A 12,562-nucleotide genomic window follows, 5' to 3' on the forward strand; every position below is an offset into this window, starting at 1 on the left:
TCTGGCCCCCTTAAGATTTTGGGGTTTTCTTTTGGGGGTGTTAAGGCAAAAGCTCCGTGGGAAGTAATCTACTGGATACTAACAAAGTCCTTGCTGCTCCATGACTCTCAGCATTTTTGAAATTTACCACTGATCTTTTTTTTTTTTTTTTTTTTTTTTGATTTTTGGGCCACACCCGGTGACGCTCAGGGGTTACTCCTGGCTATGCGCTCAGAAGTCGCTCCTGGCTTGGGGAACCATATGGGACGCCGGGGGATCGAACCACGGGTCCGTCCAAGGCTAGCGCAGGCAAGGGAGGCACCTTACATCTAGCGCCACCACCCGGCCCCTGATCTTTTCTTGTATTTATTGTAGTGCAATCTATTTTTTATTCTTCTCTTTTCTGCTATCTTCTTTTTTAGTCCTATTTGAAAGCTCTCCTTTCTCCATCTCCTTAAAAATTCTTTTTTTCTTTTTTATTTAGTAATTGCTTTTATTATTTTTATTTATTGTAATGATTTTTATTGAAACCCATGTGAATTACAAGTCTTTCACAGTTATATTTAAGATACAAAGTAACAGTGAATTAGGGCAATTCCCCACCCCTTCACCCTTGTTCCAGCATGCATCCCAAACTTCCTCCTTTGTCCTCTGGACTGCTAGTGTAACCAGTCCCATTTGTATATGACTTGTGAAAAAATTTGCATTGCCTAAAATTTTTCACTTGAGTCATTAAAAAATATAGTTAAATGGCAGTCAGTACATTTACATAAATGTGCAGCCCTTAGCTTTATCTTCAGAACATTTTTTCATCAGCCCATACTAAAGGTCTGTGCCCTTTACCCTCCCAATCCTCTAATTCCCATCAGGCCATACCCTGCTGTCTTCAGGGATCAGTACTTAGATCTCACAGCTATGCTGTGCCAGAATTGAACTCGGATTGGCCTTATCACTGTGCTATCTCTCCGGCCCCAAGAAATGATATTTTTAAATTTTTTCTTTAGTAGAAATTTTACTTTAGAAAGTGATGTCTGATCTAAGTGGTAAAGATTCAGAAAAAATTTATGTGACTAAAACAAGTAGACTAAAGAGGGAGCTGGATGAGTGTTTGGAGAAGAGAAATGGCTTCTGCAGAGACTGTCTGGGAGAGAAATTTGCATACACAGGGGGCTGGAATAAGCCAGGAAGACTGGAGAAGAGTAAGGAAGTGGGAAGATATTGGAGAGCTTTACTTAGGGGAGTGGTGTAGATAGGAAATGGTAAGATGTAATTGGTTTGTAATTTGACAAGATTGACAAGATCTTTCTCAGCTCTGCTCTTGAGTAGGTTGAACAGGATTGAGTGAATGTTGTTTGCTTTTGAGGGGCTCATTGAAGATAACTGTGTACTGTGTGTTGGGGAGAGGGGTAGTAGTAGAAATGAAAAGGGGTAGTAGTAGATTTGAAAAGCTGTGGTAAGTAAAATAGAATGAACTTGGTCCTGTTGTGGCCCTAATGTCCCATCCCCCTAAAAAATGATTGAGGACTTGAAAGTTTCAAAAATGATCTAGAAGTTAGCATAGGCAGAAATTAAAGCCACATTTTTGCCTGAGGTTGCTGTTTCTGAAGTCATGTTAGATACTATGCATATTAAATATGTGCAGGATATTCTATGCAACATTGAATATGTATAAAACAATGCTTGTCCCATTTGCTACCCTAACTAAATAGAAAACATACTTCTCTTCTCAAAATCATTTTTTGCCAATGGACAACCCAGAAACTTCATCTTCTCTCACCCAGCCTTCTTTGGTTTTGGTTTTTGGAGTCACACCCAGCTGTCCTTAGGGTATACTCCTGGCTCTGTGTTCTGGGATCATTCCTTAAAGGGTTCCGGAGACCTATATACAGTGCTTGACCCCACCTGGGTCAATGCAGGCAAGGCAAGAAGAACCTATCTGATATACTGTTTCCCTACCATGCCTTTTTTTTTTTTTTAAAACCAAACTATTTAAGCACATGGTTAAAAAGTTATTCATAATAGTTTGGCTTCTTTTTCAGTTACAAAGTTGTTCATGATTGAATTTCAGTCATGCAATGTACACTACCCTTCACTAGTGTACATTTCCCACTACCAGTGTTTCCCAGTTACCCACCCTGCCTTCCTCTTGGCAAATTTCTCTCTCTCTCTCTCTCTCTCTCTCTCTCTCTCTCTCTCTCTCTCTCTCTCTCCCTCCCTCCCTCTCTCTCTCTCCCTCCCTCCCTCTCCCTCCCTCTCTCTCCCTCTCTCCTCTCTCTCTCTCTCTCTCTCTCTCTCTCTCCCTCCCTCTCTCTCTCTCTCTCTCTCTCTCTCCCTCCCTCCCTCTCTCTCCCTCTCTCTCCCTCTCTCTCCCTCTCTCTCCCTCTCTCCCTCTCTCCCTCCCCACCTCTCACTTCCTCTTACCCTCTACCCAGCCTCCCCCTTCCCCTTTGACACTGGCTTGTACCTTTTTTGCTTGTTTTTAGTTTTATGTTTTTGGGCCACACCCGGTGATGCTCAGGCATTACTCCTGGATATGATCTTAGAAATCACTTCTGGCTTGGGGGACCCTATAGGACTTTGGGGGATTGAACCATGGTCCATTCAAGGTCAGCGCTTGCAAGGCAAATGCCTTACTGCTTACGTCACCACTTCGACCCCTTCACCTTTTTTGGGGGGGGGAGGGGCACACCTGGTGATGCTTAGGGATTTCTCCTGGCTCTGTACTCAGAAATCGCTCCTGGCTCAGGGGACCATATGGGATGCTGGGGGGAGCTAACTGTGGTCTGTCCTAGGTCAGTCGTGTGCAAAGCAAACACCCTACTGCTGTGCCACCACTCCAGCCCAATGGTTTACAGCCATTGTTAATGAAGGAGTATATATCATGCATATCACTTTATCCCCCTTTAGCACCCCATTTTTGTCCAGAGTGATCAGTTTCAACTATCATTGTGCTAGTGGCCCCTTCTCTACCCTAACTGCACTGTTCCTTTATTTGTGGCAAGCTTCCTACAATGGACTGGTCCTCCTGGTCCTCATCTCTATTATATCTGGGTATTATTACCATACTATCTTTTTTTCTTATATCCCACAAATGAGTGAGATTATTCAATGTCTATTTCTCTCCCTGTGATTAATTTTACTCAGCATATTCACTTCATATTCATATCCATGTATAAACAAATTTCATGACTCCATTTTTTTTCTAACAGTTGCATAGTATTCCATTATGTGTACCAGTTTCTTTAGCCACTTATCTGTTATTGGACACTGGAATTGTTTCCAGATTTTAGCTATTGTAAATAGTGCTGCAACAAACATAGGAATGTAAAGCGCTTTTCTGCATTGTGTATTTGGGTTTCTAGGGTATATTCCTAGGAGTGGAATTGCTGGATCATATGGAAGCTCAATTTCTAGTTTTTTGAGGAATATTCATATTGTTTTTCAAATGGCTGAACCAACCTGCATTTCCACACTTTATGCCTTTTTATTTGTCACCTGTACTACTTATATTAATATAATCAGCATAAAAATTTTGTCCATATTTTGTTTGTTTTTTTAAAACATCAAATCATATCACTCTTGCTCAAAAATCACTGATGGTCTGAGTCAGGTTAGTGCTATAAACCTTCTGTGACCTTGTTCCCAGCTGCTTTTTCAAACTATTGTTCTTCACTTTGTGCTTTGCCTTTTTAGACAACTCACTTTTGTTCCCTGAACAGACTGCATTTTTAAGACCAGTTTTTGTTCATTTTATAAACACAAATGCAAGCTAAACTTTCCCTCACTTCAGTGCTCAGCAGATTTCAACTCATTCTTTTAGGACTGTTCCAGTGACTCTCCCTCCTTCTACAAATCCTCATGTCCTTTCTCTCTGTTATAATAAATTGCTTCTGTAAAATTTTCCACACTATTTTCACATTGAGAGTGCTTCATTTTACTTTGAAATCATTGTTGTTTCTTATGCACTCCATTTCTCTAAGTCTCCTGAGGAAAAAAAGCCTTATTTCTGGTTTTTTTTTTTTTTTTTTTTGCTTTGTGAATACTGATTAATACTGAATAATGTAGATTTTAGAATAAGGTGAAATACTATTTAAAAATTTAAATATTAAGGGCCCGGAGAGATAGCACAACGGCGTTTGCTTTGCAAGCAGCTGATCCAGGACCAAAGGTGGTTGGTTCGAATCCCGGTGTCCCATATGGTCCCCCGTGCCTGCCAGGAGCTATTTCTGAGCAGACAGCCAGGAGTAACCCCTGAGCACCGCCGGGTGTGGCCCAAAAACCAAAAAAAAAAAAAAAAAAGAAAGAAATTAAATATTTAAAACCAATATTTAATATTTAAATGTTTAAAATCTCAAATATTATATTTTCCTGTATATCTTTGTACTTGGTAGCTTTGCACTACTTCTGTAATAATATATATATGTTTTATGACAGTTTTCTTTTGGCAAGCATATTTTTCTTGGGTCAAAAAGCATAGTAGTTAAGTTGTTATAAAAGAAAATTACATATTTTGACTGTAGTCTAGCCTAAATAGTTGATATTGCTGTTCTATTTTTATTTTTTTGTTAATGTCTATACTTTGGAAAAGATAATTATAAAAGTCTGTTATTAGGGCTGAGAGATCTAGCTCAGTTGTAAAGCATTTGCCTTTCATGCCTGAAAGGTTTTTTTTGGGGGGGGGTCCACACCCGCGGTGCTCAGGGGTTACTCTTGGCTGTCTGCTCAGAAATAGCTCCTGGCAGGCACAGGGGACCATATGGGACACCGGGATTCGAACCATCCACCTTAGGTCCTGGATCGGCTGCTTGCAAGGCAAACGCCGCTGTGCTATTTCTCCAGGCCCTATGCCTGAAAGGTTTTGAATCCAGGCTGCATAATACATGAAGGTTATTATTTCATAAGTTTTTTTGTTGTTGTTGTTGGTTTTGGGGTCACACCTGGCAGCACTCAGGAGTTACTCCTGGCTCTACGCTCAGGAATCGCTCCTGGTAGGCTCGGGGAACCATATGAGATGCCGGGATTCGAGCCACCGTCCTTCTGCATGCAAGACAAACGCCTTATCTTCATGCTATCTTTTCAGCTCCTTATTTCATAAGTTTTTTTGAGGAGGGATCCCACACTTACAAGTGCTCTATTGCTGTATTTGCCTCCCTGGCCATAAGTGGGTGCCACATCTTGCAATGCTGGGAGGTACTCCTACCTCTGTGCTCAGGGTTACTCCCCACAGTTCTTGGGGAATTAATGCAGTGCCTGGGTTCAAATCCGGCCTCCTTGCAAATTATGTACCTAGCCTGTTGAGTTATTTCAGTGGCCCATTAGTTAAGTTTTTGTTCTTGTAGTTGTTTTATCATTTGTTTGGGGGCCACATCCAACAGTGCTCAGGGCTGACTCCTGATTCACACTACTGGTTGTGTTCAGGGACATTCCAGGGACTTGTACCTGGCTTGTCTGCATGCAAGGCAAGTGTCCTTATACTCTCTTCAGACCCTACTAGTCAGTTTTTAAAGGCAAGTCAGTTGCAGTTGCAGTAAAATTTTTATTAAGATAAGTAAATCAATCTACTGATTGGTTAAAGAGATTCTTTTGTTTGTTTTTGTGCCATACCTGACTAAACTTGGGACTGCTCATAGCTCTCTGCCTGGACACAACTCCTGGAGGTGTTCAGAAGACCTATCCCTGCCAGGGATCAAACCCAAGCATATAAGGTTTGTACTCAGCCTGTTTATCTATTTCCCTGGCTGAGGAGATGCATTTTCTATATTTTCCAATGTCATTTTTGTTTGCTACAGCTAGTGCTTTATAGTATAATTTAAGAGATAAGAAACATTTTGGGGGCCGGGCGGTGGCGCAAGAGGTAAGGTGCCTGCCTTGCCTGCGCTAGCCTTGGACGGACCGCGGTTCGATCCCCCGGCGTCCCATATGGTCCCCCAAGAAGCCAGGAGCAACTTCTGAGCGCATAGCCAGAAGTAACCCCTGAGCGTCACAGGGTGTGGCCCAAAAACCAAAAAAAAAAAAAAAAAAAAAAAAAAAAAAGAAAAAGAAACATTTTGGAGGCTGAATCCAGAGCCTCAAATATGTACTGAAAGTGCTCTGCTTATGAACTATATCCTAGCCCTTGATTGTAGTTTGTTAATATATTTACTCCATGTACTATAATAACTGGGGCCAGAGAAATAGTGCGACAGATTGGGTGCTTGCTTTGCATATGGCTGACTGGATTTGGTCCCCAGCACTCCATATGATATGGTCCACAGAGCACCTCCAGGAAGGAGTAAGACCTGAGCACCACCAGATGTGGCTCTAAAACAAACCAACCAAAAAACACAACCCAGAATGTGCCTGTATTTAACCTGAGATATTAAGAATAAATTTCCTAGGGCCGGCGAGGTGGCGCTAGAGGTAAGGTGTCTGCCTTGCAAACGCTAGCCAAGGAAGGACCGCAGTTTGATCCCCCGGTGTCCCATATGGTCCCCAAGCCAGGGGCGATTTCTGAGCGCTTAGCCAGGAGTAACCCCTGAGCATCAAACGGGTGTGGCCCAAAAAACAAAAACAAAAAAACAAACAAACAAAAAAGAATAAATTTCCTAATGGGAAAAAAATTTTAATTCTTTCTCAGTTATTGAACTTGATTTCCCCTTCTCATTAATGCAGCTCTCAAGAGACAGAATTTGTATAATAATCCTTTCAACTCCATGAGTTACACAAGCCCTTACAGTCCAAATGCAAGTAGCCCATACAGCAGTGGTTTCAATTCTCCATCCTCAACCCCAGTGAGACCTCCTATAGTCAAGCAGCTTATTCTTCCTGGAAATTCAGGTAAGGAGAAAATGAGATGGAGTTATTGAAGAATGGGTTTCTATTTACTACCCTACCTCAGAAAATAACATTCTCTAGGAATTCAAGTTTATTTTATTTGTTTTGCTTTGTGGGGATCATATCTGACAATACTCAGGACTTATTTCTGAATTGTTCAGGAATCACTTCTGGCTGGGCTCAGGAAACCCGGTGCCAAAGGTCAAACCCAGGTCAGCTGCATGCAAGGCCAGCGCCCTGACCACTGTACTGTTTCTCCAGTTCCCAGGTTCATTTTACTTATGAAACATTTAAATAGCTAGAGAAATTAGTCTGGAGGGACTACTTTACTCCAGATACTGTCCAGACTCCCAGGCTATAAAGATACGTTAGGCTAACTGTAAAGTTTCCTTAAGTGTACTTTTGATCTGGTTTGATTCAGTAGGGCCAAAAGCTTAATTTTTTTTTTTGTTTTTGGTTTTTGGGTTACACCCGGCCACACTCAGGGGTTACTCCTGACTCTATGCTCAGAAGTCGCTTCTGGCAGGCTCGGGATCATATGGGATGCTGGGATTCGAACCACTGACCTTCTTCAGCTTGTTGACTAGCTTGCTTGAGTGTTAAAGACTACTAAAGTCATTAGAAAAAAAGCCACTATTTTAAATATACATTTTAATAGGCTTTGATAATATATATAATATATATATATATATAAAAGTATAATATATTCTAAGATTATGCTGACCCTTGACCACTTCCCGTGTGGTCCTGGTAGCTCCTAAATATGGCCTACTGTGGCTGTGGTGACCCCTCAGCACTGCCTGGTGTGACCCAAGTGACTCCTGAGCAATGGCCATATAGCCTGTGTGGCCTCCCAGCACTACCCAGTGTGTTCTTGTTGGCCTCCCAAGTATGGCCCTGTGTGGCCCTAGTAGGAACAGAATTACTTGCTGGTATGGTCCTTGTGAGTCCCCCCCACCACCCCGTATGGCCCTGGTAGCACTGCACTGCAGAGCTGCAGTAGCAGCATCAGAACATCTGACTCAGTGGCCAAGTATCACCAGAAGTAATTCTGGTTTTCCCTGAGCACTTCATCAGAGATGCCCCTTCCAAAAATAGAAGAATATGTTGAAAGGGTTTAGGGAGTCCTACCTGATACAGAAGGAATAGATTGCTGTGAATTCGCACAGGAACAATATTGTGCTCAGTTTCTACAACTAAGACTGTTACTCTGTAGTTTACTGTTTTTTAGAATTTATGAAGTTAATTCTATTGCTGTTCTTCATATTATAGTTTTCTTAAAAATTACTTGTTAGTCAACTCAAGTTTTTTTATCTGGATGTTCCCTAGTCTAAGGACTTCTTTGACTCTGCACTTAGCTTTGTATATAATTATTTGCTGCTGAGTCCAAGCATGATTATTATAATGAAATGTCTAATGTTCTAGATTTGTTTATTTTGAAGAGTTTTTCATGCAGTATTTGCACCTACTTTGGTAGAGCTTTTCATGTCATGTACACTGTACTCTTTTTTTTTTTTTCTCTTTTTTACCTATTTTTCTTGTTCTTCTTACGTGTTTTCCATGTTGGAGCTGACTCTTACCATGAAGAATTTTGTAAAACAAGAATTTCAAACATATCCTATTAGAATTATATGTGACATTGTTATTAGAATTCTATTATTCTCAAGAAAATATTGATCTGATAAAAAGTGTTTTCTTAATGTTAAAATTTAATAAGGTTTTGACCTTATAAATTTATTATTTTTTCCATCTAGCTTCTCTTCCCTCTTTTGGATTAGAGTAAAAAAAAATCACATTTAACTAGTAATTTTTTTCATTCCATCTTTGTTCTTCAGTACTAACTTTAGGTAGCTCCTTGGATCCTCTATACCAGTTTCGCCAAGGAATTTTGTAAATATGGCTTAATGTGGGAGAAATTAGTTTTAACTTCTTATTTGGTTTGTTCCTAATTCTCTCTCAGGAATCCTTATACTCTTCAAATTATAATTCTCTTATTTAGGAAAAAGATGATGAACTTCTAATTATTATGAATTTAGTAGAAGAAAATGCCACATTAGTAAATTCATCTGTTCATAGAGCACTTCATTAATTATCTTATAAATGAAATGCTCTAATATGCATTATTGTTGTTATCATCATATATGTTATTTTGCATGGATGATGCTACACTTGTTGGTACCCACTGGCTACTCCTAGCTCAGCAAGTTGCTCACTTGGTAGTCCTGGTGTTTCTTGGGAGACCAGACAGTGCCAAAGATCTAATCCCATCTTCTTGCAAAGCATTCTCACCATCACCTTTCCATCAGTGGCTCCAAGAATACATACTTTTATACACACACACACATTATTTGAGGGAGGTCAGAGATGCATACAGCTGTGCACTATTCATGACTCTGTGACTGTGCTTCGGGATCATTCCTGGAGGGGCTCAGCAAAAGATTATATGTAGTATGGGGATGGAACATGGGTTGGCCTAATGCAAGGCAGGTACCTAAGCCTCTGTACTGATTTTTTTAAAACATGACTACCTCAAAAAAAAAAAGAAAAAGAAAAACAAACATGACTACCTCATCAATACTTTGAAAGCTTAACTTTCATAGGAGAAAAAAAAGAAAATATTTTGTATTTATATCATAGAATGGAAAGGCTTATTTATCACCCTCTTTTTCTTAATAAGATCAATTTCTTTTATTTTAGAATTTTGGACTTTTATAAGCAGAAAAGGTTTGATAATAAACAACCCAGATATTTCATTTTTTAATTACAATCGATAATTATTCAATTTTAGTTTCACCAAAGTTTGAATTTTTTCCTATTTTAAGGTAACTTGAGAAATTCATCAGATAGAAATCCTCCTCTGAGCCCTCAATCCTCTATAGACAGCGAACTAAGTGCTTCAGAATTAGACGAAGATTCCATTGGATCCAATTATAAGCTAAATGATGTAACTGATGTACAGATTCTAGCTCGGATGCAGGAAGAAAGTAAGTATTTTAATTATTAAACTTGAAATATTGCGTTACTGTTCAATTTGATTGAGTTGACATGTCTTTTAGTATTATGGAATTATGATGTAGTTGGAATAGAATTGTTCAGATTTCACATGCACATTCAATATAGGAATCTATTTATTCATTAACTTATTCGTATATTAACTTGTTTTACAGAGCAGTAGGCTGTGTGAGGAACAAAGAGCAGGTTATATGCTATTCCTGGCTTCTATGACTGTAATCATACTTGGTTTGCTGCTCTGCAACAGAACTCACTTGCATAGCTATTACCCTAATTGTCTGTTGGCTTAGCCTTTCTCTGTTGAAACAATTTCTATAGTTGACCACCAGTAATTTTTTGTTTGCTGACTGTGCTGAGGATTGAGCCCAGTCTACTATATACATGCAAAGCATATGCTGTACTGAGCCACACCCCTGGCTCCAATTTCAGTAATTTATTTCATTATTGTCTCCTAAGGAGCAATTTTAGATATCTTTTCTCTGCTCCTCTTTGTCCATGAATTTTGTTTTAACTTTCATTTTATGGACTATATCCCCTTGTGCTTAGAGGCTCAGTGCCTGGAGACTGTTCCCATGGTACTTGGAGGCGTTCTAGGGATTGAACTGATAACTCCCATACGTGAAGTATGCAGGTCAGCTCTTGAGCAATCTACCACCCACCACCCTGTAAATTTTTAGTACCATAGATACTCTGTCTTTTATGTACTATGAGGGCCAAAAACATTTTTTATCCTTTTTTGTTTTGTTTTTGTTTGGGGGCCGCATTTGGTGACGCTCAGGAGTTATTCCTGGCTATGCGCTCAGAAATCACTCTTGGCTTGGGGGATCATATGGACGCTGGGGGATCGAACCATGGTCTGTCCTAGGCTAAGTCATGCAAGGCAGACACCTTACCACCTGCGCACTCTGGCACCGAATAATTTTAAAGTTTTTTTTTACATTCCCCAAATAAAAAAAGATGATATAGGTTATAAACAAAACCTTTAATGAAATTTAGTTATAATGTTAAAACACAGTGATCTCCTGAGCAGGAGTAATTACTGACCACAGAGTCGGAAGTAATCCTTGAGTATGTGGTCACCAAGTATGGCCCAGAAGCAAATGAATTAATTAATAATTAATTTTTTAAATAAATAAAAATTTACAGTGCTTCATAAAGTGATCCTTGCAACTTTTAAAGTCATATGCAGTTTTGAGAATCCAGTAAAAATGACACCCTGTCATCCACTAGACAAAAACTATTGAGGTATTTCATGGGTTCATGGGCACCCTGGTTTTTATGTGAATATGACAGTGGTGATAATATTAATCTTCCTGTACGTATTTTATCATAAGAGTGCTTTGAGTGGCTGAAGCAGTGTCACAGCAGCTGACCTAGGGTGGACCGTGGTTCAATCCCCCAGTGTCCCATATGGTCCCTAAGCCAGGAGCGATTTCTGAGCGCATAGCCAGGAATAACCCCTGAGCACCATCAGGTGTGGCCCCAAAACAAAACAAAAACAAACAAAAAGAGTACTTTGAAATAAATCCTTAACATTTACAGTGAAAAACATCCTTTAGACACATTTCATAGTCTTAGTGTTGATTGAGGTAATGATGCATTTCTATAATTGAGCTAAAAATGTTCAATTGTATAAGCCCTTTAACTTCAGCTCTTATTAAGAAAGCTATACCATTTATTAAGAAACTGCAGAATCGTTTTTTATCTGCCAGTTCATTTTTCATAGCTTTCTTTGGGTAGAAATATTTGGTGCTTGCTTCATTTATCTTTAGCCCTAGAAACTTAATGCCATGTGCTTCTTTTGTGTATTGACATTACTTCTGAGACTTGGAATGTCAGGTTTGAGGGGCTACTTATTGCCATGGATATGAAAGAAGAATAAAGAATGATGCCCAACAATATTTTAAAGTAAACTTTCTCTTATTTCTTTGAATCCTGGTAATTTTTAGACCCTAGTATTTTATTAGATTCAACCAGCTATTTATTATTCCTTTTGTTATTCATTATTTCATAGTGCCTTGTTAAAAAAATAGTAGACTTGGCCTAACTTTAATAACTCTTTCTAAGTCACCCTCTAAATGTTTCTTTCTTTTCTTTCTTTTTTTTTTTTTTTTTTTTTTTGGTGATTTAAAGAAAAAGTTAAAATGTATTGCCATTGCCATGAAAAAGTCAGCTCTTTTTTAAAAGAAAGACTAATTTTCCTATTTTCAATATTGCTTCTCCAGTGTTTTGGGGAAAAATAAATGACGAATTAGCAGGGCTATTGAATTAACCAGGGCTATTGCCTGGTTAAGCCTTTTCATTCTCAAGATGAGAAACATGGTTCCACAGTGACTGTGGAACTCATTCTTTAGCATCTGGCTCCTGAAGAGAGGAGCCAATTTTGCAGGACAAAATTGGAGGAAGCGGGATTTAGATTGCACTCCTCCAGGTTCTATACTCAGGAGACCATGTGATGCAGAGGTGTTCTCTATGCAAGGCAAACTTCTTAACCTTTATACTGTCTCTCCAGGCATGAACAGTCTTAAAATTTATGCATTTAATTTTTGAGGGGGAAAATCTTTTGTTTTGGGGTCATGCCCAATGCTACTCAGGACTTAGTCCTAGCCCTGCACTTGGGTTGCTCCTGGTGAGTGGCGCTCATGGGAACTATATGTGTTGCTCAAGATAGAATCTTGGCTAACTACATGCAAAGCAAGCACCCTTACCTGTACTCTCTCTCCAGCCCTAGAATTTAAGCATTTTTTAATGAAAATCT

At 39.4% G+C, this 12,562-nt stretch overlaps 1 protein-coding gene across 1 annotated transcript in view; it reads left to right on the top strand.

The window, feature by feature from the left end:
- The window catches only part of SLAIN2 (SLAIN motif family member 2), a 78,784-nt gene that overhangs the window by 30,362 nt on the left and 35,860 nt on the right, over positions 1-12,562 (top strand). The window contains 2 exon segments of the mRNA XM_049790144.1: positions 6,631-6,795; positions 9,615-9,776. Coding sequence (XP_049646101.1) covers positions 6,631-6,795; positions 9,615-9,776 — 327 coding nt within the window.

This window comes from Suncus etruscus, chromosome 16 (assembly GCF_024139225.1).
Source record: "Suncus etruscus isolate mSunEtr1 chromosome 16, mSunEtr1.pri.cur, whole genome shotgun sequence".
Lineage (NCBI taxonomy): Eukaryota > Metazoa > Chordata > Mammalia > Eulipotyphla > Soricidae > Suncus > Suncus etruscus.